Below are 27,559 nucleotides of genomic sequence, written 5' to 3' on the forward strand. Positions count from 1 at the left end.
AGGGTAAACTTGTACCATTCCGTCAGTATAACCTGTCTCATGCATCCTGTTTTCTCCAATGTCCAGAAAGTTTGTTTTTTCACCTGTTTAGTTTTTAAACCTGCCACGAGGATAATATGACATTAGAGTGGAAAAGCTATCGCTGGTGTGCAGGGGAGGAATTGCAGAGCCGTAAACTGCTCTCAAAATAGATCAGATGATGTGTCAAACCGCCCAACCATCCAAATACTCCACAAGCTGACCTCCATGGGGATATAAAATAGGGTCTGGGTGACATGGGTGGGGTAGGTGAAAGTCCCCTTTGCATGCTTGTTTCTAGAAGTTGCCCATAAGTTGATAAAGAAGCTGTTGAAGGTCCAGTTGGGACCTTTAGGTCCTGAATATGAAAGCTGGAGCTGGGGAAGGAGGAGAAAGCTCCTCCTACATTAGTTTTTTTTATCCTCACAGACACAAGGAGCACTTTGCCTTCGCTGTGCTTCCCTCCAAGGCTAAAATTTCATCCTTCAGACCCACCAAATCCTAAGATTTGTGTTGTGTGGGAAGTATCCTTTCTTCTCCTTGGCCATGGTGTCTGCAGGGGTATCTCTGGGCAGCCAGGGAAGCTGCTGTGTTGGCTGCCGGGAGCTTCTCCCCTGGCTGCCAATCCCTGTGGTCTGAGCAAGGGCAGCTATGGAGCTGCGGCATCTGCCGAGAACAGATCGGGCAGTGTTCAACAGGGACAGCAAGATTTATAGGACAGACAGGCTGGAACGGGAAGGGAAGGAAGAGGCTGGTCCCAGAGCATGATGCATATTGTGGAGTTGTTGAGTCTGGGAGATGGCTTAACAAAAGGTGGCTGAGGTGTTAGGGAGGCAAATGGGCAATTCATGATGAACTCGGATGTATTCCCTGGAAGGGTTAGATTGGGGAGAGACTGACACTGACACATGACCTCTCGCTGGAACCATGCAAGGCACTTCATGGTCTGGAGAGCCTCCCTGGAAATGGAGCAGAGCCATTGATGTTGGTATTGGGATGATGTCGGTGGGATTCTTCCATGTGATCATGATGGCATGTCCAGAATGGAGACCTAGCTGCTCTGTCCATGTCAACTGGCCTGATGTGGCCAAATCTTAGGGAGTGGTGTCTGCTTGACAAGACCAGGTTGATTCTTGCTTGCATGTGGAAAGTCCACAAGCACACATAGTGCATACTGCAAACAAAGCAAGGTCCTGTGGTGCATCTGTAACTGACTACAAGCCCAAGACTCTTGTCTCAATACTGAGAACATACTGCTACCATACTGGGTCAAGCAAAAAGTCTCTCTACGCTGAGTATTTTGCCATCTAGGGAAGTCAGATAGAAACAGGACGAGCAGAGTGATGTTTCCTGGCACATCCTGCCAGCTTCTGGCAGTCGGTGGTTTGGACACTTCCTGAGCTAGCAGCTGCAGTCAAACCCACATGCTTAATCACCCACCTTGGTGTGCCTCCCTTTCCTGAATCTGGCTAATCCCTTTCCGAATGTATTTATATTTTTTGAGGCCTTAACAACATCCAGTGGCAATGAGCCTTACAGTTGGATGCCCTGCTTGAGGAAGGGGAGCTGTAGAGATTCACCAGCATGGGCTGAATTTTAATTGATTTTTGCACCTCCTCCTGTAGAATTAGGGGCAGGTGTTTATAGCACAGATTGCTGTCTTCCTTTTAGGAATTTGGTCCCTGAGGCAGGAGGATGTATAGCAGAGCTTGTGTGTAGCTCAAGTCTGTTGCAAGAAAGTCTTGCCTTTGAGCACCTGGTTTCTTCCCTTGTGGTCTTCACTCTTTAAATTCCTTTGCTGTATCCCCAAGGTGAGCCTATTTTTCTCTGTTAACTTACCCTTGTGTGATTGATCATGTATGTGGTCTAATCCTGGCCCTGTAACCAGAAAGGAGCTTGAAATCCAGGGAGGGGAAAAGGTTGTTCATAGCTTCTGTCAACATCTAGACATGCCCCTTGTTTTCTATATCAGCGGAGAACTGTTTGGCCCAATCCTAGATTAAAATAAGCTACTTTAGCTCCCACTGTCATGCATGGGACTGAGTTGTTTTTACTGCAGCTGGAATCTGAGATCCTGGTAGGGGAGGATTTTCTAGCAGGGTTAAAAATTAAAAACACTGTGGGATATTTTTCCCTCCCCCCTGCTCCAAGGGGAAGGGGTTTGCTGTTGCACTAAGCTATAGGCACTCGAGTCCTAGTTTTCATATTCACTTCTCAGTTTCATCCTTTTGTGGAAAATAATGGCCTTTTATTCTGGGATCGCGCTTTCCACCCCTTGCTTGCTAATTTGGTGCAAAAAGAGTTAAGCAATCAGTTTTTCCTCTCTGAGTTTGTTTCTTCTTGCTTTTCCATTGCATTGCCCCACTGCTTATACTTCCCCTGCACCAAAACTCAACTAACACCTTGCTTCCAGTCTAGTGGATGTATACCAAAAGAAATGACATTAAATTGAGGTGGGGGGAATAACAAAAAATAAAAGCCATAAGGAGCAGGATGGGGCAAGGAAAGGAGTGTGGGGTGGGAGCTGCGGAGCTGTCCAGCTGGGGGTGGGAGAGATGTGGGCTGAGGGGATAAGTCCTGGCACCCACCGCCAAGGGCGAAGCTTAATGCCGTCTTAAACCGTGAGCGAAAGCTCCTGTTGCTGCCTGGCCTGTGCATTCCCCTGGCACCGCAGTTCACCGGCCGGCGTTGAGTTGGAAATCCTTCATAAATCTAGCTGATTGCTGCCTCATTCTTGAGAGGATGAAGGGCAGAGGAAACAGCCTGGCCCTCCTCTTTTCGATGCTTGCTTGCAAGCAAAATGGTTTGCTCCAAGGGAAGTAGGCTGCTGGCAGCTTTTTTTTCCATGCTGCCAAGAAGCTTCCAAACCAAAGGCGGCTAAAAGTGGTGGAATTAAAAACTAAGCACATCCCTCCTCAAAAAGCCATTTTTTTTCCAAATGTGGGTACTGCTCAGTCCCTGATATGAGCTGCCCTGATTGCAAGGGAACAGTGCAAATGTCCACAGAGCTGGAGCTGGTGTCTTTGCTCTCTTCCTCCTTGCTGGTGGATGTTAACTTTACCACTCTATTGAGATCCTTGCCTAAAATAAATAAATAAAAAAAAATTCTTATTGCTAAGATGGGCTGGAAACTTCCTGAATAAGGTTTGTTGTTTGGAGCGGGGAGGGAAGGGGAGAGGGAGTTTGTCCTTGTGGTTTGGATACACCACCAAGGTCTGAAAGACCTAAGTTTGATTCCTGCCGTGGCTGCTGGAGGCCTTGTGCCCTCCTCACCAGGGAAGGGAGGTGGATGGGAAGGCAATGCTCCCTTTACTTCAAGGGAGTGTTATTAGCTGTAATTCATAACCTGTCGTGCTCTTCTGCCTTACATAGGTGGGAAATGCTCAGCAGCTTCCAGTATTTGCTTGTGGTGCTTCTGGTTGCCACGATGCAAAAATAGCTGTTCCTCCTGGCACCTTGGTCCCATAGGTCCTACACAGGGATGCATCATACTGAGGACATCTCTAGCCCTCTGATTCTGAACAGTCACGTATTCCCATATTCACATATTCATCAGAATATTTTTAGTTCAGTAGCTAAGTTTGACCCGCCTTTAATATGCACCAAACCATTGGATTTTTTTTTTGAGATTTGGTCTTGCTTTGGCATGCAAGTTTAATTGCATGAAAGCTCTCACTTATGCATGGGGCAGCCATTCTGTCTTTGAGAGGCCAGAGCTTTCACCATTTTCAGAAGAATTTCTTCTGAACTCATGCAACAATTCCTTTGCAAGACTGCTGAGATGCACCTCTTCTGGTTTTTGAGAATGACAGCTGGCCTGGTGGGATTTCACTTGTTGGGACTGCATTCAGCAGAAATCTCATTTTTTTCCCTTGGAAGTTAAGTGAGTCTTGGTCCTGAGATCATGTCAGGTGTGCATGGCAAGTTTGATACTCCTCATCCCCTTCTTCAATAGAAGATTCTTAAGAGAAAAGTCTAGAGGAAAACCACTCCGTGGGTATGACCTGTTAGAGGAGTAATTCAAGACAGATATGAGTGACTTACCTTTTTATCTCTTAAAGCAAAAACATGTTTTCTGTGCATGCTCCATTGGGAGTCTTTTAGAGTTGAAATTCTCTCCATGCTGATTTTATACCTTTCCTAATTCCTAGACCAGAGATGATTGACCCTGTTCAGAAGTAGAACTGGGGATTTGACTATTTGCTTCTGTGAAATGCATGCTCCAAGTTTGCTCTATTTGCAAGGATTGTGTGTAGGGTGTAGATTGGCTGTTTTCCATCCATGCAGGGTGAGGTTCTGAGGTTGTGTGGCCCATGTCTTCTGTGGCTGGCAGCATGTGGCATTGGAATGGACTCTGTGGCAGAGTCCTGTTACTCATTGCTATATAAGCAGAGACTGCAATTGAGGTTTGGGCAATATGCAGTAAGGAGATAGCCCATTTTTGTATGGGTTAACATCTGGAGAAAAGCTCTGGGTATGTGTACCATGCTATTGAGAAGATAAGGATCAAAACTGCAATTGGGAAATACTTGTCATGAGAATGGCAGTATTCATAACTGGAGTTTCTGAATGTTTGCTTGCTTTGTTTAACGGTAGCTGACAGCAAGGCAGCACTGTATGCAGAATGACAGGGGGAGCAGAGATGCAAGTGTAAAGCAGCAAGTTGAGCATGGCCTAAAAAGACACAGAGCAGCACATGCAGAAAGTGTGGCGGGAAGAGGGTTAGTGTGTCAGCTTTCAACTTTTTTTTCAGAAAAAATCTTTGTCCTCATTAAAAGAGAAATAGTGGAAAGAGAAGAAAAAAGAATTAGAAGGGGTAGCAGTGTTGCAGAGAAAACATTCATTTAACAAGTGGAAATGGAGTTGACTGGAGGTTAGTACAGATAGGCCAAAGATAAATCTCCTGGCAGAGAAGGAAGTGCTGGGGTAAGAATGCAATATTTCAAGCAGACCTGTCATTCCAGAATGGTACAACAGAGGCGTTTCCTTGCAGGAAAGCAGCCTGCCTTGGCTCGTGTCTCTGGAGGCAATTGCAAAAGAAACTGCTAAGCATCTCAAAAATGAGAAGGTGCTCTCAATGGCTATGCAAGTGCCTTACTTCTGTCTCATCCCCCTCAAATTCTCTTTGGGAAAACATCTAGTTAAATTAAGACAAGATCCAGGGTTGGACATGAAAGAATGAGCTGATGAGGCAAACACCCTCCTAGATTAGCTGAAAATAAGACCCATCTGAAATTGCCTCTCTGAGGGCAATAAATCTAGGTTAACATAGGCTCAGCTGGACTTTGCAGCTACTGTTGCATAGAGTTGTGCAGGGGCTTTGTTTGGGATCCCTCTCAAGCCTGGCTGATGTCTGAACCTCAAAAAAAAGCTATTAACAAAGTTGGGCAGCAAGATCATGACCAAGGCAACTGAATGCAACCACTAGTGCTTAGGTAAACCGGATAGGTCCCAGGATTTACAACTGGTGATGAGAGACCTTCTTGTTCCCTGGCTTCTGCCTAGTAAGGAGTTGAAATGGAGAGAAAATTTGGACAGGGAAAGAGTAAAACAGATGGTGGAAACTTCTCTTCTGCCATAATAACTTGCTCCAAAGGAAGAGGACTTAAACATATGCCCAAGATTAAATGCAGCCAATTTGTCCACTGTTGATGATTATTGCAGGTATTTACGGAATATCTATAGATCTTAATCCCAGGGAAGGGTTCCTCTGAGTTAGGGACTGAGGAACCGACTTCTTCCTGAAATATGGACAGTACAAGCTATCCCTCTCAGAGCAGAAGTCAGGTGAGATGCACAGAGGAGTAATTAGGACAGTTTGAAGTATAAAATGAAGAGCAAAATTAATTTGCTTGACTTTATTTTCAGATTGCTGTCATAGAAGCTGGAGTTAATTTCCATGGAGCTAAAGCTTTCTGGGCTATGTGGAATGAGTTTTTCTCTGGGATCCTGGTAAACAAACACACCTTCATCCATGCTCAGTCCTCTCAATCCAAAATACAATTACACTGGCTGGGAGTGTAATCATAACAATGAATTGGGTAAACATAATATGTGTATTAAAATATCCAGCTTCCTACTCCCTGTTCCAAAGGATGTCTTCGGAAGGAACAGCTTGGTCTTTGAGGAGCTGAGAAAGCATCCAACGCTGACACTGTTGCCTTACAGGACCTCGCTCAGCAAAGGTTGCATAAAAGGGCTTTATGGGATTATAAAGGTACCATGCTGTGGCAGCTCCACGGTGGAGGGGGTTTCAGGTGGGGCCACAGGCACTCCCTGGCTCTTGTTTATTGCTGGTGCTCTGCCTTGCGTATGTGGAGCTCTTCCTCTGGAAGAGATATATCGCTTGGCATCTGGAAAACCCTTTTTATACCCTCTTCTAAAATTTGTCCCCACTTTCTTGTCCTGGAGAAGCTTTTATAATTAATTCGCTCCAGTCTGATTCAGACCAGCTTGGAAAGTGGTGAAACTGGCCTGAATGATAAGCAAGGTGCTGATGGGTGAGTGTCTGCTTGTGTGTTGCATGGCCTGCCTCTCACCAGCCTGGATTTGCAGTCCTCTGGAGGAGGAGGAGGAGGACTGGAGAGAGCACAATCTTTGTGTACAGCTGGGCCAGGAAATGGTCTGAGAGGAGATGGAAAACGTGGTTTTTAACTTCCCCTCCAATACTGTGTTGATGTCGTCTTTGTGCTGTTTCTCAGGGGTGGCCCTTGAGCCACATTTCACCTTGAACCATGGTTCACCACGTCCCCATCACATGTGCCAAACTTTTGCACAGAGCAGTTAAAATAGATACTGGCAAGTAGTTCATTTGATACTTCAATTTTCTACTGTTTCTCAGGATTTTCCAGCTGCTAATGCTAAGCAGCTCTTGGAAACCTGTGTTCTGTTTCTGTCTGGAGCACTGTGCATCCCACTTCCTAGGTTCTACCTACCCCAAGCTCTTTATTTTTCTTTTACTTTTTAAGAAGTCACTCTCCTTGATCTAGTTTGGATCCCAAGCTTTGTAAGCCTGAGACATCTCATATCCAAGTATGTAAGGTGAGAAGGTGGGGAAGGACTTCAGAATCACAAATTGCTCTGCAGAAGTCTTGGCCATAGGATCAATTTCTGTATCCCTCCTCACTCTAATAGCTGTCTGCTACATGATACTTGGAGCTTGTTTTCTCAAACACTCAACTGAACAGTGCAAGCTCAGTCGGAATGGTAAATTGGGAGAGTGGGAGCTGTAGAAAATGCTTTTACGCCTCCCTCTCCTTTGCCAGCTGGGGATATCTCTTGCACCAACTGTGGAAGCTTGGAGGAATGAGCCTTCAGGGCAAATGTATTGATGAAGGCCAAGAATGGCTGTCCTGGAGATTCTGTTACAGGACTTTGCTACTGTGAAGCTTGGACCAGGCCACTTTTCTCATAAACAAGTCTACTCAATGCTTCACTTAACTAGGCCACCACAGGCCAGGTGGTGTCCTGTCTCCTCTGGGAATAGTTGAGACTGGTTGGCACTCGTGTTTCAAGCCAAGTGGGAGTAAAAATGCGTAAGAGTTAAAGTTCATCAGCGCTTCAAAGTGTGCCATTTGACTTTATGGGTGGTTTTATCTGTTTCAGAAGCAGAATTTTCTGAAGATTTTTCTTTAGGGAGGGGGCAATTCACGCTGGTTATACTGGTTTCTTCATGTTTCCACAAATCACTCTTTTGAGTCTTCATCTTTTTCTATTGCAGCATTTTTCTTGAAATCCTAATACTTTTGAGAGTAAGGCTTCCTTGCCTATCTCCCTGCTCTTCTAAAACAAAAACCTTGTTGTTTTTCCCCTGCTTTAGACACCTGATGTTAAATTACCTTGTTAAATCATTGCTAATGATTGTCATCTGTGCTGGGTATTGCTGGCTGTGGCTCAGGTCAGGATTTGGTGTCTGTGCAAAGAGTCTTGGGAGTGAAAGCATGCTAGCTGCTTGCCCAGGGGACTCTGCTCCTGGCAGGACGCATCCCATTGAGTTAGAGGAAAATCCCTGTTAAAAACAAACAACAGCTCACTGTTCCTGCAGGGCAGGTGGAGTTTTTAAGGATTTAGGGGATCATCTTGCACTTGGCCAAGGGTAGGAGCATGTGCTCCCCTTTTGTGCCCATCTCCTGAGATGGTGGAGACTGTTTGCGTCCGCCTGCCCCATTCCAGCGTGCTCCTAATTCTGCCTCTAGTGATTTTTCTTTTTTGGCCGGAGAAAGCATGTCTCGAGGTCCCTCAAACTCTACATAGTGATTCCCATTGACTGCGTGGACTGGCACCTGGCCGGAAGAGGGCAGAGCCAGGAGAACGGGACGTGGGCAGCTTGGCCAACAAGCTGCTCATGAGTCCAGCAGATGTTCCTGCAGCGCCTCTGCTCGCCAGGGCCTGTGCCAGCCTGGTCCTGCTCCAGCAGCTTGTCACTTGACACCGGGAACAGTACGCTGGCTTCTTTTATTGCACATTGTACGAGTCAAGGACCTTGTGCTTGGATGAGGCAGGGCAGGGGAAAAGGCAGCAGGACATGTATTTTTTTTTTTGAGGCGTTTTTTGTTTTTGAGCTTGTTGCTCTGCATTGGAAGCCTTTTGGCAGCATCGCTTGTCAAAAGGAATCCTGCTCAAACCTGGTGTTTTTCTGCTGAAGGCAGAGTGGTTGTACGTGGTGGGTTGTGTGCCGTGGGTTTTATTTGTTTTGTTTAAGGGAATGGATCTCTCTCTCTCTTCCCAAGCCTATTCTGGCTTTGCTTGCTGTGCTAAATGCTTTTTTTCTATGCACAAGAGCAACTGTAGTGCTGTGGCCTTTTTACTGGCTCCTTGTCTTTCCATATGTATGCATTAAATGTCCTGTCTGCTAGCAACTGAATTTAGCAGAAGTGGAAATTGTAAAGTCTTAGTGTCTGAATGAAGCTGGTACAGAGAGAGCAAGCTCAAATACTGCTTCTTGTCCTCTTCCCTTCCTCCTATGCTTCAGAGAACCAGTCTGTAACCTCCACCCTCCTCCAGACACCAGTAAATCCATGTAGTTTAGCCAGGAGAGACCAAATCCCACGACAGCTCCTCTTTCTCTGCCTACTTTTCCCCGCTCACATCTGTGCCTCTCTGTCCCTCCTGCAGGCTGACTGGGAACGAACCCCTGACCATCCTCCCTCTGACCTCGGAAATGGAGGAAGCTGCCGTCAAAGCCCACTACAAAGTCTGTGACCGCCTGAAGCTGGAGAAGAAGCAGCGCAGGATGTGCCGGCGGGACCCCGGCGTGGCCGAGACGCTCATGGAGGCCATCAGCATGAGCGCCCTGGAGTGCCAATACCAGTTTCGCTTCGAGCGCTGGAATTGCACCCTCGAGGGCCGCTACCGGGCCAGCCTGCTGAAGAGAGGTGAGCAGCATGGGAGCGCAGCCTGCTGCAGGTCCCCAGGCATCCTGTGGTCCTTCTTGGGGTTGCTGGTGCCTCTGACACCTGTGGGTATCTCCAGGGCTTGGCAGATAAAGAGGTGGTCCTTTGTCAGCGTTGGGTCTCTGTTTCTTAGCGGTCCAAAGGGGGTTTGTAGAGGGAGATATGAAGATGAAACTGGGGTCAGCCCTTCTGTCATGGTGGCAAGAGATTGCTGTCATGGCCACAGAGGCTGCATGTAGCCTCTGTGTAGCTGCATGTAGCTATGTAGTGATTTCTTTGCTCATACTGGTAGGTCACCTGCTTTCTGTCTCCTGTTGTGGGCCCCAGCCTTGGAGGCTGGAGCTGGTCGCTTGCATTTCTACTGCACATAGCTATGGTTGCTCCTCACTTCTGCTGGAATTCGAGCTGTTATTGGAGAGCAAGGGGTGGGCTTCTCCCTTCATTAAAAGGCATGATCATCTTATAGGACAGAAATTGTTTTTTTAAAAAAAAAGCTTTTTTGTGGTCATTGACATAAGACATGCTGTTCCATCTTGGTGTCAAGAGGAATCTTCCCACGATAGTGACAACTGCAGCTCTTTCCCTGTGGTCTGTTGCTCAGCCTTGGGAGAAGCCCTATGTATGGGTAATTCCCACATGTGCTGATGGAGATGGACCTAGAAACCAAGGCTTGAACTTGCCCAGTGATGAGCGTGAAGGTTTGTGGCGTTTCTTCCCTTGCTAATGAGTGAGAATGAGTCATACAAGTGTTGGGGCTTAACTTGTGCACAGTCACTGCCTCCAGTGGAAGCAGGGAAAGTCCTTATGAAACCCAAGAGGGTCCAGGCTGAGCTGCAAGATGTTTAAAAATATCTCCGCGTGCCAGAGGAGTCTCTGGATTCACGGTGCCTTGGGAAACCCAAGCACTTTCTCATGCTGACACCTGGAGGCCACAGCTTGCTCCTTCAGACACGCCTGCCCATAGGCAGCAAGTGACATGGGTATTTTAAAAGCAGCCTGGAGCTAAATTGCCTTAAAATACTATTGAGAAGCCCCAGTCAAGACCCTGTGTAATAGATGGCAGCTCTGAGGGTTGCAAGCCTCTCTCCTGTCTCATTCTCCCATGCTTTATGCCCGTGCAACATCTCTCCCCGCTGCTGATGCTGTAAATCCTTCAGGTGTTGTTTCTGCAACATAACACACTGCCCTGTAAATCTCTCCCCTTTGCTCCGGGAGCTGCTGGTTCCTGGTTCAGCATTGCAGCAAGTGATACCCCAGGGCAAAGGCGTACAGGCATAACCTAGGAAGACACAGCTATTCAAATACATCAGCGTGGGCTTGATTTGCCCCCTCCAGGGCTTTTGCAGTGATTTAAAGAGGCCAAAGAATCCCCTCTTAAAGCAAAAACATTTTCCCCTTCCTTCCGTTGTAGTACTCGGTCACCAAAACTGCCTGGCTGCTCCTCTATAACTTGGGCTGATGTGGCCCGTTTCTTAAAATAACAGAGGATTGTTTAAGGGACTTGTTATCCTCTTTGGATACTCGTGAACAATTTTGGAAATGGCTGAAACTGGATAGCTGTGGATGGCAGGCTGTCGATGCGCTGGAGGTTAGAATGCCTGCATTGATTTAAAGCTCATTATCTTGTTACCAAATATCTCGGTGCAATCAAATAGTGCACTGCGGAGATGGCTTTAAATCTGGCCAGAGCCAAAATGTCACATGGACCTGCTTGGAAGCCGCCTGAGCTGCCTGAGGGCAAGATGATACCTGTGCTGATGGGCGCTGGGAATTTGTGAGGCTTTAAATGATGGAGAATGGGAAGAGGATTGAGAGGGGAGAGTCTGGCAAATGAGCTGTTCCTCCTGGCTTTGTGCCCAGCCAGGGTATGCACTGTGGATGCTGGGCACTGACTTGGCTTGGAAATTCTTCAGCCTCTCTAGATCCAAGGCTTCAAGCAAGAAGTTGTAGGTCTCTGATGCCTCGTAAACTGGGTTGAGGCCCAGATACTGGTCACTGATGGCAGTGTCTCAAGCCAGAGGAGAGTTTGCACACCCCATTGCTGTGGGGGATATCTGCTGGCACCCTGGCACCTCTCTATTTCATGACATGAATATCAGCAGTGACGTGGGAGTACAAGAGGTAGGGAAGCATCACCCTTTAGTGAAGGCAGCAGTCCCAATAGCCATGAACCTCCCAAAGAACTGTTCCAAAAATGACCTGGCAGCGTCTCTGCATGTCCTTGGTTGACACACCAGCTTGCAGATAAATCCACTACTGTCACCATCCACTTGTGTTATTTTGGAGTGGGGGATTTCTTGAGCTGGATCCAATGCTGTTCTGGAATTCCGTCTCAAATATGCAATTGTTTACAGCTTCTATAGCTAAAAAAACAAGGAGTTATAAATGCTGGCATGTTTGCTTTTTATTTTGGGCTTTTATATTTTGGACAGAAATCATGGATATCTCTGAGCTTTGGTTTACCTAACTGAGGGAGGCAGATGCTATCATGACGCTGCATGTGATGGGTTACGTATAAAAGGTTCGGTGGATAAAAGACTGGTGGCTTAAACTGATTTTTGAGGCATTTGGGTGAAGATGACAGGCTGGCTGCTGTGCCCTTCCATTTTATTGCATAGATGCAGGACCTGGTGATTTTCCTGAGAGAAGAAGAAAGAAGTCTTTATGCTTTCTATACAAAATCTTTGCCTGAAAGCCTGTGCTGGCTTCTGACCATCACTGGTGTCCACTTTGTAGGAATATGGACATATCACAATGATGGTACCTTGGTGGCCTGTCCAGCTCTTGCTTACATTTTTGTTTTTAGGGAGAGATGGTCTTTGGGATGACAACCACTGGTCTGGCAAGGCTTGGCTTGTATTTTCTTATTCTGGGCATATGCCATCTCTCTCCTTCCTTCCATGCCAAGGAAGGACTCTCATGACATGCTCTCTACCACCATGACATCCTCTCCAACATCAGTCATGTGCAAGGGCTTGTCATGCTTTGACATTTGCTCAAGCCTTTTTGTTATGAGATTTGCTCCAAATTCTACATTTTTTTCTTAAGTTCTGGCTTCAAATAAAGCTATCTTCTCCTTTCTCCCCCAGGTTTTAAGGAGACAGCCTTTCTGTATGCCATTTCCTCAGCGGGGCTGACCCATGCCATGGCCAAGGCATGCAGTGCCGGGCGCATGGAGCGCTGCACCTGTGATGAAGCCCCTGACCTGGAGAACCGTGAGGCTTGGCAATGGGGTGGCTGTGGTGACAACCTGAAATACAGCAACAAGTTCGTCAAGGAGTTTCTGGGGAGGAAGCCCAACAAGGACCTGCGAGCCAGGGTGGACTTCCACAATAACCTCGTTGGCATGAAGGTGAGTCACAGGCTGGTCTGCAGAGCAGGGCTGGAGTGACTTCATGCTATTGTGGCTTCCGCATGCTTGGGTGAGGAAATGGGAACCTGGGATGTAAAATGTATGGAGTGATATTCTGATGCATAGGTGGAGCCTCAATATTGACCTGTTTTGGTCAATATGTTTCAAGAAATGTTCCAAGTTATGAGAGACTGGAAGCAGAGACATAAATATGTGTCCAAGTCTAGAAAATATGACCTAGGAGGGAAGTTTTTTTTGCTTTCCAGGATGAAGAGGAGGAGAACGGGATAACTGCCTTGCCAAGGAAAGGAAAGATGGATTGTCTGGGCCTGTGTGAGTTAGGAGGAGGAAGAAGGGATGAGGTTAAAGGATGCGTTCCCAGGAACAGTTCAGCAGAAGTAGGGAACATAGAGCTTCCATAGCTGGATTTCTTTGAAGGTGACTGGATAAACATCTGGCACAGAACTTGGACAGAGCCTTTTTTCACTCCCTGAAGTCTCCTCAGCCTGTTTCTCTCATGCTGAGACTCTACCCTCCACCTCCCTAGAGCCAGGGTTGCAGCTGACAGTGGGATATGGCAGTTCCTCATTTTTCACTTGCTTTTCTTTCCGCTTCCCTATGCACTTAGTTTGAGTGCTTTCTGCTCTTTACCCCACCTTCCTCCCTGAGAAGCTTGCTCTCCTGCGTGGGGGCCTTCCTGTAGAAGATCTAAAGGGTAAAGCCTTTGCAATTGCTGAGCAATTCCAACAAGAGGAGGAGAGGTTGAGGGAAGGGGAAGGGGCTTTCCATCTTCTCCCCAAATTTACTTGACTGTACCTAGTCTAGAATCGCTTAAACACAAAAATCCCTCAGATTGGCTAGCACAGGTGTCTAGGATCAGTTTCATTGCACCACTGTTGAAGGGGGACATACTGTAAGGCTATAAATAGCCCTTAAGCCTTGTTATTGTCCCTGTGATTGGATAGAGTGTTGGGGCTGGGATTGGGACCTAGGTCTCCAGTTTCCCAGGCGAATGCTGCCCGGCCAGTTGTGCATTCTAGGAATCACGACCCCAGCTCAGTTGTTCATGTGTGTATGCGTAAAATGTCATTCCTTGCAGCAGAGCTGGGGCAGTGGAGAATGCCACCAGTGAGTGTTGGTCAGTGAAGTCTTCCCTTCTCCCTACCACTAAGTGCTCCTAGACAGAGCTGAGGTCAGGATTGGAAATATCCTGGATTTAGCCGGTGTCTGACTTTCCTGACAGCTTTCCTGCCTCTGGATTAAATGGCTTGATGTCTGTGAACTATTGCAGCTCTTTGGCAATGCTTGTGTGAACTGGACTATATGGGATGATGGTTATTTTTTTTATCCTTGTGGTTTGTTTTCACTGAGGATCTACTTTAGCTATCTAGAGTTGCTTGTGTCACAAATGGAACTGAAAATGGTGAAGGTTGCCTGTGCAGGCTGGTTGCATGCTGGAGAGAGCAGTGACATGTCCTCAGCTCTCCTTCCTTTCCAAAGACAAATAATCCAGCCTTGTCAAAAGCCTCAAGGCTGTTGCTTCAGGCTCCATTGGCATGTTCTTTCCACTCTTACGAATATGTCCTTTCCATCCTTGTGCCTAAAAAGCATACCCAAGGAATTTAGCCTAATTCCCAGCTCTATGCACTGTAATTTTAGGCAGGATGGTTGTACCACTGACACTTGCCCTGGATTTCTGGTTAGATGTGCTCATTTTTTCAGCCCTGATCTATCTAGGTGTCTTTGAGCTAAATGAACCCCCAAGGCATCTCCCCTTCTGCCCATCCTGATCCAGCTGAGAGTTGTTGGGGGAAGAAGGGGGATGTCAGACTGTCTTGCATCTTCTGCTTCCCCTTTAATTGGCATGGTCAATCCCTGGCCACTGGCAGTGGTTTCTAAGCATGAGTGTGATATCTGCAGCTAAACAGCTGAGTAACAGTTGTGACGGTCGTCCAGACACTGAGGCCCTCATGGCAATCCAAGTCAAAGGCCGTTGCTGGAGGTCAGTGATCCGGTGTTCCTATTTTTGTCCGCCCGCGCTGCGTCTGAGTTTGTGTTGCTGCCTGACAGCTTTTCCTTGCCCCTTTGCAGCAGTGGTTGGAATAATTTCTCTGCTTCTGCTGCTAAAGTAATTGCACTTCATGTCCTAAAGGCAAGGCAAGAAACCTGCTAGATTCACAGCAGTGTAAAAATGAGTGAAAATTGCATCAAAAGGAGGAAGCTTTTAAGAGGATGGTTCTCTAGCAACCAAGAGAACAGAAGTCTATGTAGTCAGAATGTGCAGACTTAAACTTTTGCCAAGTAGGGTGAAGTAGAGATGATCGAAGATGTCTGGATCAGGGATGATGATTAGAGTCTTCGCTACTCTAGTCAGACTGGCTTTGTGGCATGATCAAAGTGTGCAGTGCTTGTTTCAGGTATCAAAATACTGAGACTGATTTAAAGCCTGAGCATTACATTTTGTAAGTGTGATTGTTGGATTGTCTCTGCTACTGCTTACACTTGGATGTAGCTTAAGGTCAGCTTTAAACTCTTCACTTTCTGCCACCAGCTCTGCGCACGCTTTGAGTGCAGCCTTGATGGAGGATGAGCATTGTCAGACAGGCAATATTTTGATTCCCCAGTTGAGTCTACTGGTATTTTCCTTGATGAAAGCAGTAGATTAAATATGAAACTCTTGACACATCTCCTCCTTTTTTCTTCAAAAATACTGCCCATCATTGAACTATTGTCTTATTTATCTGGTATCAGGAGATGCTAAGCTAGTGGCCATGATGGACTAAAACTATTCCAGACTAACTCAGTTTGTTTATAATTGGTTTGACCTGGGTTTAGTGCGACTCAAAGTGGATATGAAAGGAGCATAAGTAACCTTGATTGGTCTCATTTGGGTGAGTAATTTTGACATGGAGTCATTGTTAAGAGCTGTGATACTCTCGCACCCTCTAGTATGTTGTAAAACATCTGAGTTTTGTAAATGTAAGGTTAAAACATTTACAACAATTGAGTTGTAAAAGGATGATTACCGCTGTTTTGAGCAGGAGCGGAGATACAGAGACTTTCCCAAGGTGATGCAGCAAGACACTGAAGCCTGCTCTTCTGAACTGTTCATTGCCCACTGCATTTTTCCTCTAACCAAACCACAAATCTAAATCATTAGCTAAGCCCTACAGGCCTTCAGATCTTTGCTGTGCTGCTGCTTTAGACTGGGCTGAGAATGAACAAGGAGAGTTTCTTCTCCAGCACTTTGCCTATGGGAAGCTTATTGTAATATCTACTACATTGATATGTAGTAGATACACATGTAATGTGTGTATGTGGGGATGTGTGTACATTTGCGGGGTATATATTAAATATTTAATATGAGCTTGGTGGTCTTGCTCTGATTCCTTAGCAACATATAATCCTTCCCATCTAACCATAGCAAAATATATTAGGAGGCCCCCGAGACCTGGCAAAAAAAAACGATGTGTGTTTGTCTGATTTGGAAACCAACTATTGCATTCTGGTCAAAATGGCAATTTCTCCATGGTGTTACACTGGCAAACAATATGTGTATTTCTGGGAGAGTGACACTACCCAACCTGCCTACTTTTAGTGTCTCTTGCTTTAGACATCCTCACTTAATTATTTTACTACTTCTGTTTTTTTACAGCCTTGATGAGTTGACTGTAATTTTGCTTCCACCAATGAAATAATCACCAAATATGTTGTGCCTGTGATGGCTCACAAAGTTATGATATGACCTCAGTTGCTAATGAAAGGGTGAGTCTGTCCAGTGTGAGGATGAGGTAATTAGACCAGGACTTCAGCCTTCTTTTGATTGAAAAGTAAGAGCTCTGAATAGGCTAGTTATTAAAAAAGCAATTTCCCTTCCTTTGCCAAATCTATTCTTGCTCATTCAGCTATTCTTTTAGAGGGGGTTTGGGTGGAGAGTGTGTGGTGTATGTGTGTCAGGGAGTTGTGTGCATGTGTCAAGGGGATTGGGGGTGACGGTGGTGAGAGAAGTCAACTGTATTACAGCTCAGTTGCCAGCAATGAAATTTCTTAGTTATATTAAATGAAGCACAGGCAGCCTTGCTAAGGCTCTCTTCTCTATCTTCCCCCCCCTTCTCCCTCCACCGTGTACACAAGTGCAGCCCTCTTTTGTAACCCATTAATGAAAAGTCAGAATATTAGAGCACTCAATTAGTTCCACTGGGCTTGAGTAAGTGATGTTTTAATTAAATTTGCCCAGTTTCTCAGCAAAGTATCATTAAACATGACTTTCCAACTCCCTCTCTGGAGCGTTGCTAAGTTTCTTAATCCCAGGAGTGCTGACCTCTTCCAGAGGTATGTCTGGTCAAGCATGTCTTACAGATCCAAGGGGCACTATTAAAGGGGGCTGCTATTACCCAAGGAGAAAGAGGGAGGGGGGGAAAAAACTGCCATGTTCCTGTTCCCATTCCCCTCTTTCCTTTATCCTTCCAGATGGAGGGATAGAAACAAACCATTGTCTTCAGGACTTTAAGTCAAGGTTATAAATGATAGTCTCTGAGAGAGCCAAGGGTGTCTCATAGAAAACTATAGGAGGTTAGAACAATTTCTACTCAAAAGACCCTTTAAGCAATATCTCCTTTTGAAAATCTTTCTCTTTTTCGGGGCTTCCTAAATTATTTTCAAACAATATCAGCCCTAGTATTTTGGTCTATGTGGACTTATATGCATGTTTCCAGATGATTCTCCTCTCTTGTTGCTGTAGGAGTATGTATGTCCTGAGATGTACTGTACCTGCATCTTTGAAACCATAGGAGATGCTCTGGAAAAATTAGCAGGAATTGCACGGCATCTTCCCTAATGCTGGCGTGCTTGTTTTGGAAGCCCATGCAAGGAATGGCTCTTCCCTTAAGTAGTTTTGGCAGCGATAGCAAGGGCTGAGCATACCTCCTTCTCTGGAGGCGGACAGTCCATATCAGGTAGATGTTTGTGGAGCTATCATCTGTCTGAGGAGCTTCATGAGGTATCACATAACATGTTATCAGAGCACACCACCCTCTTCATTGCTCTATCTTCATTGCCATATCTCCATTTTACAGATAGAAATTGAGACCTAGAAAGATTAAGTGACTTGCTAAAGGTCAAACAAGTCTAGCAAAAGAGACCTGTGCTGTGGACTCTGCTTGCAGAGACAGTGTTTCCAAGCTTTCCCCATCATCTCTTACCACTCCCACTAGCAACTATGATTAGTCTCCAGAGCTTGTTGAACAGGCATTATAAGTGCTAAAAGTATTTTCTAGCAGCTTTTAAAGTGCATCACACTTTTGAGGTGCATCGTCAAACCTAGTAAATATTAGCCCCTGTGAGATTAGTTTCTGACTTTGCACATAAAGGTGGGCTTGTAGAGCTCCAGGTATGGCAGAAAGGAATGCATTGGAATGATACTTGGAAATCTCCCTCCCACCCCTCTTCTTTCAGGTTGAGATTGGCTCAGCCAAAATCGAAGGCCTGGAAATCAAAACTCAAATTTAAGAAGTGTTTGGTATGTCCCACAAGGAATTGGACTTAGTTATTTATGCTTTTTCAGTATGTGAAACATATTAGAAATACTGATGAGAAAATGAATTACGTTTAAAGTTCTTGAGTTAAGGAAGGGTTATGTTATTCTGTGCTGCCTGCATGCTTATTTTTTAACTATTTTTTACTAAAATCTTGAAAAAGAAGGGAAGGTTTAAGAAGCTCTTCTGAAAGATAAATTTTTAATTTAAAAAAATTAAATTCTAACAGTTTGTGAAGTTCTCATACTTTAAGCCAATGTCAATGACTGGTGTTAAGGGACAAGTCTAACTTTTGTAGTGGCTTAGGTACTTAGAAGAAATCAGACTGTGGCTGTTGTCCACATAATCATTAATGTTTGAGCTGAGACAATAACAAAGTGCTCTTAAATGCAGTTATGTGTATACAGAGGATGGAACTGGTGGTGGTGGTTGTTGTGGCTTTTTTGTTTGAAGAAACATCTCAAAATCCTGCCTGAAGTCAGGCTAGGCGAGGGCAGGCTTTTCCCTGGATGAGCTGACTCCAAGGAGCTCATCTGCTTGCTCTTTTCCCCCAAACCATGGCAAATGGTTTGAAGCTCCAGAGCCGCAGCCCAGCCGTGACGACAGCGAAAGCGATAACCGAGGAATTCCCACGGCTGCGTGGCCGCGTCGGGCTGCTGCAGCCCAGACAAGAGTTGTCTGAAAACCGCCGCCGGAGCCCCGTGACCCAGCTGGGAATGAATGGCAATCTGTCCTCAGCGTTTCAGCTAAAACACTGAGAAATTGTGTGTTGCAGCATGTCTGAGACCGATCGTTACGGGGGCACTTAGTCTGAGCTTTGCAGCAAGCCGTTGTTGCAAGGAGGGATTACACGTCGCATAGCAATGCTCTGCTGTGATCCCTTTTCTCTGTGGCTCTTGAGCTGTTTGGGCAGGCGGTCCTGCAGTATGCTCTAATTTCATCTTCACAACCGGCACCAATAAAGAAGATTCAGTGTTACCATATTGTAATTGTTCTCCTTGCTGTGCCTCTCTTTTCTCCCCTCTCCAGGTTTTGGTATGCTCAGGACAAGATCAATGGGGATTTTTGTTAGCAAGACAAAATAACTAATTGATTTGAGTCTTATTTTCCTGCCAAAGTGCTTTCCTATTTATAAGAGGGATAGACTTAGTGGTGATGCTCAGGTGAGAGCTGGGAGGTGCAATTTTAGCCTGTGATCCTATGCATGTCCAAGGGGTTGGCTGGCTTTGTTCAACTTCAGCTTGATGGCAAAGCTCTCTGCAGCAGATAACACAAGAGGATTAAAATTGACAGTTGTGGTGTTGCTCCTTTCTGAGTTTTTAGCTGTGACCACGCTGCTGATGTTTGGGCCACAGCAGTGAATGTGTTGTGCTTTTAATTTGAGCTGATATATTTTCCTTCATCTCTGTAACAAGATAAAAGCATGCACATGACCATTTACCATAAAATAGAAATGAGTTAGAATACCTCATAGAATAAAAAAAGTTACCAATGGTGCTTGAAATCGGCTTATGTTAAAGTCCTCTCCTGCCCTATACCCACTAGAACTTTTTAGCAATAAGGGCTAAACTAGTCTAGCCTGGAAGTCCTTCCAGCATTGGAAGCATGACCTAGATATTTACCTGTTTGCATTGGGGCATGGCCAGAAGAGGTTTCTGCAACACTACTCCAAGCCACCTGCTGACCTTTCACTGGGTTTAAGTGTTTCTGGAAGAAGATGGATTAAGGGCCTGTGGCAGGAGGCTGCAATGAGAGGAAAAAGGAGCCAGGAGAGACTATTGCAGAGAATTTTCTCTGGAGTGTTTTTGCTAGAGTTGCCTTGTGTAATTCTTGAGTCTATCAAAGGGAGGACTTGTGGGGCAACTGGGATACACCAACCATACTTGCTCACAGACCATGTGAAAATCTGCAATCTGCCTTTTGTGAAATGGTGTGCTCATGAAAACTGGAGAAAATTGTGAAGCTTTTTATGCCTTGGCCCACTACAGTGATGTCTGGGCTCCTAGAGCTATTAGGCAATGGTGAGGTAGGAGGAAGGTGGGTAAGAACAGACTAGGATTGATTAGGGCCTTTTTTCATTGCTTTTTAAGCCCAGACAAGGAGAGTGGGATTTACCTAAATGTAGGCACTTAGTACGCTGAAATTTACACTGGCAGTTAGGACATCATCTGTAGTAGAGAGCTTGATGCTCCTGGAGAGCTAGCACTGTAGTGCAATATGTTAGAGCAGCTGAAAATAATGCTAGGCTGGTATTAAATCACCTGAATCCCAAAGAGTAAATCCTACCTTCGGGGCAGGTTAAGGTATCTAAATTTAGGTTCCTAGGCTCCTGCTAGGCTGTGGAGATGGAGTTAGTACAGTGGTGGCTCCTGGAGAGCTGCTTAGCTGAGCCAATGCAGGTGTCTGCTTCAGTGTGAGCTGAATCTCTCTGGGATCCCCTGACAGTCTCGGCTCTGCTGAGTCCAGTGGGATGTTAGAGGTGTTTCTCAGATGCAGGCACTTGCATTCAGATGCCTGACTCGGTGAGCTCAGCCCTGGCTGGAGGGAGTGATTCAGGTGCCTAAACCTACATGTCTATAGATGCTTGAAGGTCTCCTGCCACCTACAAGCTGCTAATCCATAAGGACCTGAGTTTCCAACACTTACTGTTTTATGTGTACCAGCTCCGTATAGATGTCTGGGATATGCTAGACCTGCAATGTCAGCTCTCACACTGAGCTGCAGAGAGGTGGCTCCTGACAAGGAACAGCCATGTGTTCAGGTTTCTGTTCCCCATTTCCTGGCTGTGCCTTGCCCAGTTGTCTCTAAATCCAGTCCAGCCTGTACACGAGAGCATGTGTACCAGCTAAGCCCCCTCTATTTGGTTATTTGCTTTCCCATCTCCTGTACAATGGTGGTTGTCCCCTTCTCCAAGTGGAACAGATGTAAGTGGATTGAGAGGAGGTGGAGAGGTTGAGAAAAGCCTTAACTGATGAATGACTGCACTATATTGCCCTGCTGCAAGTATCTCAACAATTTTGACCAGTTTGCTGATGGTCTGGGCGTGAAATCAGATCTAGGAGCTTTGTTTCACACAAGCCCAGCTCTTGAACCAGTGTAATGTGACTTTACATGAGGGAGAGTGTGGATGAGCTTCTTTTTTTCCCCTCTCTCTGTTGGTGTTGAAATGTGCTCTGTATACTCCTGTCTACCACTGTGGGATTTCTTGCAGAGTTGGCTAGACACTTTGGCACGCAGAAGCGTGACAGCCCCTAACCAAGCCGGCCCAGCTGAGGACTATAAGCAGTAACACATCTCTCCCTGTAACCCATCACTTGTTTGAATGCTACTGTGTATTATTGGATTGCATTTGAGAAGGTCTTGGCTGTCACAGGAATGAAGTGTGACCATTGGCCAGGCTTCGCTGAAGGCTGCATTATGCACAGCGCCTTTCTAAAAAAGCCTCTGTAATGTCAGGATTGGGCCAAACCCCAATTCCGAGTCCATGACCTATTGCACATGGTGCTCGGTTGGGACTCGTGCCACCGAGTAATGAAGAAATGGGTGGTCAGGAGATGGACTGCAGCCAGTACCCTGCTGTCATGAGGCCATAACATGGGCAGATGCCATAATGAGCAGAGAGGGGCATTTTTTTTTCATTTTTAGATATTGGAGATGCCCACAGGAAGGACACTCTTCATCATCACCTCGTCAGGAGGTAGCTCTGTAAAACAGACACTGTTCTGACTTGCTGTTTTGAGGCTTGGTTGCAGGTTATCCATTTAAAGTCAAAATGTAAACTGTTTTAGAGGAAGAGGAGAAGGGAGAACCGGAACTATAAATATCTGTTTATAATCTGTGGGCAAAGCACAGGTTATCTGTGACCATCCAAATAACGCATCTACTCTCAGGTTGCCCACAGTGTTGTCCCAGGAGTAAACTTGTCTCTGGAGAAGGTGGTGGAGAGTGCTCAAATGCCCTTAGTGTTTTTGGGTCATGAAGCATTGTTATTGCAGCCTGGTTTGACAGGAACCTTTACTCGATCATTCACTTTCTGAACATAGGGTCCTTTATAGCATCTGAGAGGTTGGTGCCATCTTTGTCTTTGAGGTCAAGAACTGTTCTCTCTCTGCTTTATTCTCTTCCCTTTTTGATATTCCCGTTGAAGGTAGCATCTGCTTTCACCACTTTTTCTTTTCAATGTAGTGATTCCACTGGCTCTGCTCTTCCTTCTGTTTTTTTGCTTTGTCCTCATGCATGGTCAAGGGGGAGCTGTCTCCATGGAAGGAACATCAACATTTGCAAGTCTCTCTGAATAGGAGCTTATTCTTTGCAAGTAAATACATTTTCTCCCCTTTTTTTCTGGTATCATGGATAAGATTCTTCCTTCAGGGATCAATGGAATGGGTTTTATTTCTAGCAATAGTACCTACTTAAAGAATGTTTGTATTTTCAAATTGAAAGAAAAAAAGGGAAAGGATTTTAAACCAAGCCTTGCTCTTGATAGTTGTAGTGAAAAGGTATAAGTAGGGATAGCATTTAACACAAGACTCCTGACCTAGAGAGGTCACAATCCACTCCAATTTCCAAAGGATTAAATCCTTTCCCTTTATTTCCCATGCTGATTTTAAAGATCTTTGTCATAACTGCTCAACTTTTTTTTTTTTTTTTTAATGCAAAGGAGAAAGAGAGAATCAAGTGTTTTAATTGAAAATATCCTACGTAAGACTCTGCACATACACAATAGTAATTATGCTAGACTGGGATTCAAACCCTGCTGCCCATTCCTCCATGGATGATGACTTAATATAGATAATATTTGGATGTGGCAGCCCTCAAATATATACGGAATGCTGGTCACATTCATCCTTACCCTAGAAGTCCTGCACAGCATTTACCTAAATGCCTCTTCTACCTACTGGACTCTGTCCTGTGCAAATGACCCATGTCATTGCTCTTCGGTCAAATCTTATCTTTGGATGCGCAAGACCAGCTCACCCTGAGGCACTGCTATCAAGGCACAAGTTAAGATTCTTCATCCTGACATGGAGCATGTCCTGTTTGCTCACGATAGGGCAAATGCTGGGATAGACCCATTTCGGCACAGTGAATCTGATCTTATGATCAGAAATGAGAATTTGAATTCCCTCATGTTTTTCTGCGAGGTAACTGGCCCGCATCCTAACTTAGGGTGAAAATTGAGCCTCCTCTAGTCAACCCCACAGCCATCAGCTATATCATCATTCCCAAGGGTTTCTACCTGACAGGCGGTGAGGACTGAACCCATTGGAGTGGATTCTCTTTACAGTCACGCCAGCCTAGTTTGCAATTTTTTTTTTCCCTTGAAACCCGCTGTGTGAGAAGCCAGATTCCCATCCAAGCTGCCTACAGCTGGTGCCACAGGCAGAGTAAATTCTGAGGGCTGCATTAAAGCACCTGGAATTAATGAACCCTTCACACAAGGGCTTATTTTCCATTTCTTCATGTCTTAATTTTTCAAAGAAAGGGAGGGCATAGAGGAGACTGAGAAAGCTTTAGGTTTCAGAGTGCACGAACGTGTGCTTCATTAAACAGGTTTTTGGCCAGTGAGCAATGGTGCTCTTTGTTTCTAAGAGCACATGCATCCTTCTTTATTGCTGTCAGAAGAAATTTAGGAGCACCTTTTGGATACTCTGCCACATTCCAGAAAAGGATCCTGAGCAAGGTTTGGGGATGTGGAAGCTACCTGGATGCTTTTGGAACTGCTGATTTTGGTAGAGATGATTCGGGCATGTACTGTTGTTCTTAAGGGTTCTATACATTTCAGCTACATGAAGGTTTCTCCTCAGCCACAAAGTGAATGGGCTGGGATGGCTGTATGCAATCTTGATGCTTGGAAACAGCATACGCACACACACACCCCCCAAAATAAAGAAAAAAGTTTCCATGAGCTTGTGCTGCTGTATCAACTGGAGGAGGTACAAATTGAAATCCTATAAAAGATAAGTTATATCTGCTCTGGTAAAGGCTTAGATACTTCTTTCTCTCAGAGGTGGAGGTTTGAGGTACATTAATATTGTTAATGAAGATGAGTTAGGCCAGAATTCCTTCCAGTCCTGTTGCATCTCATCTCCTTGCTCTTGTTAAAATATATAGAGGTATTAAAATTTGTGTTATATAATCTCCTAGCTGCATCTCTCAAAACTCTGAGTAGGTAAGTGCCGACATGGCAAGGTGGTGCCAGAAAGCCTTTGAACACTGTACTAGTACCGTTAACTAACCAAATAATGCAATATTCTGGTAGGTAAGTTTCATAGTTCTGAAAATTGGGACTCTCCTTTTAGGCAAACACTTCCTCTAGCACACACTTGGTGCCCACTTTCAACAGATAGATTGATGTTGTCATCAACTCTTGGTTCCAGGAGTGTTTTCTAGCAAGAGGGCTTTTCTGCTCTGTGCCTTAATTTCTCCTCCTGTAACTGATTTTCTTTTGGGGCTGTGTGTGTTCACAGGTCATCAAAGCTGGAGTGGAGACGACCTGTAAATGCCATGGTGTGTCTGGATCCTGCACTGTGCGAACATGCTGGAGGCAGCTCTCTCCATTCCACGAAATAGGGAAGCAGCTGAAACAGAAATATGAGACGTCACTGAAAGTGGGTAGCACTACCAATGAGGCCACAGGGGAAGGAGACATCTCCCCACCCAAGAAGTCCATCCCTGGTCACAGTGATCAAATCCCAAGGACTACGGATCTTGTCTACATTGACGATTCCCCGAGCTTCTGTCTGATGAGCAGATACTCCCCTGGGACTTCGGGAAGGAAGTGTTACAAAGACAAGAACTGCGACAGCATCTGCTGTGGGCGAGGGCACAATACGCAGAGCCGGGTGGTCACCCGTCCATGTCAGTGCCAGGTTCGCTGGTGTTGCTACGTGGAATGCAAGCAGTGCACCCAGAGAGAAGAGGTTTATACCTGCAAAGACTAACGCGTCTTCTGTCTCTTGGCTACCCTCAGTGATGGGCGATCGCGGTCTGTGAGGACTACATATGGAGACAAACAGGGTTTGACTGACCTTCTGGGATCTGAAAGCTATGTTGAGACATAAGCACTTTGTAGGGTACAGGTGACCCAGCTGTGTTGCTGTTTTTTTCTTTCTTTTTTTTTTTTTCTCCCATAGACTGAATTTTAATGAGGTCCAACCATGTGGAAGTAAGTGCCTGTCACGCTGGGGTTAGACACCAGTTGACCTTCACCTTAGTCATCCATGCATTTATCCATGGAACATCCCGATCGTTTCACCAATCCTCCATGGACTCCTGGGCTAACACAATATCTTTGAAATAAACATCTGTGTGACCTATACTACTTTATTTCCAAAGCTTACCTAACTGTCTAGAGAGCTGAGCAGATACAGAAGACCTTTCTGCTTTGAATGTGGTGATAGAGAAAGTTGTCTTTTTTAAAAAACATTTGAAACTGGAGATAGGTGCATAGGGTAAGCAGAACCAGCTCTCTTGGTTCCTCTAGTGGAATTTCTGCACAACAACCAAAAAGCCTTTGACAAAGAGACCTGCTTGGGGAATAAGCTTTCTAATGACAGCTCTGTATCCATGTGCTCTGATCACTAAAGTAGCTCCAAAGTGTTGGGTCCACCATGCTGCAAGATGGAAATTCCTCCAAGAAAGAGGTTGGGAAGATGGTTCCAAACCAGACGTGCCTGTCCCCTTCAGTCCAATTGATTTTTTTTTAAACATTTTCTTCACGTGCAGTTTCTTTAGCACTATCGGTGTCTTAATTTTTTATTTTTTAAGGAAACCACTACTTTTATTTTCACTTTGTACATGATGTACATTTCTCTCTTCTTCCCACCTCTTATTGATAAAATTGACCCTGTGGAGATTGCTTTGGAAATCCAAACTGGAACTTTTTCACCTTATGTCAACTGAATTTGAACATGCATTTCTGAGTAAAACAGGAGAAATTCCCATGCATCTCAACACAGTGCAGTCTTGCATTGTATAGCAACCGTTTTTGACTGGATCGGACCTTTGAAAGAGTCGACTTTTCTTTTGGCAGGTCATCATTCCATTTTCTCTAAACCATGGCAGTGGTACATGACACAAGCTGTATGTAAACCCTATGACCTTAAGATTTTTTTTTTTTTTTTTAACCACTAGATTGAGAACTGTAATTTGAAAACACAACTGCTAAATGGTAACCCACTATTGGATGCAGAATAGTTCATCGACACCGAGACAACCTATTGAGTGGCCAGAGAAGCCAGAAATCAACTGCGGTGGTAGAAAGTTCTGATGCTGTGAAACATGATCTGAAACAGAAACCTTCAGCATTTCCTTTTTCATTTTAAAGAAGATACTTGCAATCCAGGACTTGATGAGGGCGATATCGATCAGTCATATAAAAATGCTTCTGGATTGGTAACGACCGGTAAATGCTTCAACAAAGCTTTCTAAAAAACACCGGAGAGCAGAGGGCTTTTTCTTTGGTTTTAATTTTTGATAGTAAGTTTTGATCGTCCATTAGTTGCAATTTGAAATAGCTTCATAAAGCATTGGTCTGATTTTCAAAAGATGACAACTGGCTGAAATTTTTCAAGAAGTGGTAGATGTTTGCCAAACAAAAAGAGCATATTTTTCCAAGATGGACTAGTATTTTTTCCAGGTGTTGTTTTATTTCTTTTTTTTTCTTTTTTCCTTTTTTTCTTTTTTTTTTCCCTATCCCCAAATAGTGCCACTAATATTTAAGTTGTTCATGTGCATCTACTGGAAGGAGAACAGATTTTTATTTTTCTTGGTAACAAATAACTTCAGCCCAGTCTGGCTCCGCTGGATTCAAATATTGAGGTGAGGGACTGGAGAGGGACAGGATGTTACTGTTAATAGTGCCATGGTCCTGCAAAGCAAAACGTATTATTGTTATAATTATTATTGTTTGTTTATTTGCTGTACAATTATGGAGATTGGGGTGGTGCTGGAGAAGAAGAAATCCACGCGCAGTGTTTGTCCCATCCACCACAGCCAGGGCTTGGTGGAGCGTCCGACGCCAAGAATTTGCAAGAGGGTCTCGCAGCCTCCGTGGGATGCACCGTTTTGAGCAGTTTTATCTAATGGTTTTAAAAAAATGAACTGAATAGAAACATATTACTCGGTGTGTGCATGTGTGTATAAATACACATGCAGACACTTAAATATATATATATAAATATTGAATGAACATTTATTTATTGGAAAGCCCTTCAGAAGGACCTTCTTATGGTTTCAATGTGGTATTATGTTAAACTCTC

At 45.0% G+C, this 27,559-nt stretch overlaps 1 protein-coding gene across 1 annotated transcript in view; it reads left to right on the plus strand.

The window, feature by feature from the left end:
* The window catches only part of WNT9A (Wnt family member 9A), a 48,424-nt gene extending 22,009 nt beyond the window's left edge, over positions 1 to 26,415 (plus strand). Inside the window, exons 2-4 of the mRNA XM_026044947.1 lie at positions 9,133 to 9,392; positions 12,500 to 12,762; positions 24,767 to 26,415. Of these exons, the coding sequence (XP_025900732.1) occupies positions 9,133 to 9,392; positions 12,500 to 12,762; positions 24,767 to 25,240 (997 nt within the window). The 3' untranslated portion in view covers positions 25,241 to 26,415. The remainder of the gene's footprint in view (positions 1 to 9,132; positions 9,393 to 12,499; positions 12,763 to 24,766) is intronic.
* The last annotated feature ends 1,144 nt before the right edge of the window (positions 26,416 to 27,559 follow it).

This window comes from Nothoprocta perdicaria, unplaced genomic scaffold (genome assembly GCF_003342845.1).
Source record: "Nothoprocta perdicaria isolate Ctin4 unplaced genomic scaffold, notPer1 scaffold_390, whole genome shotgun sequence".
In the NCBI taxonomy this organism is placed as follows: domain Eukaryota; kingdom Metazoa; phylum Chordata; class Aves; order Tinamiformes; family Tinamidae; genus Nothoprocta; species Nothoprocta perdicaria.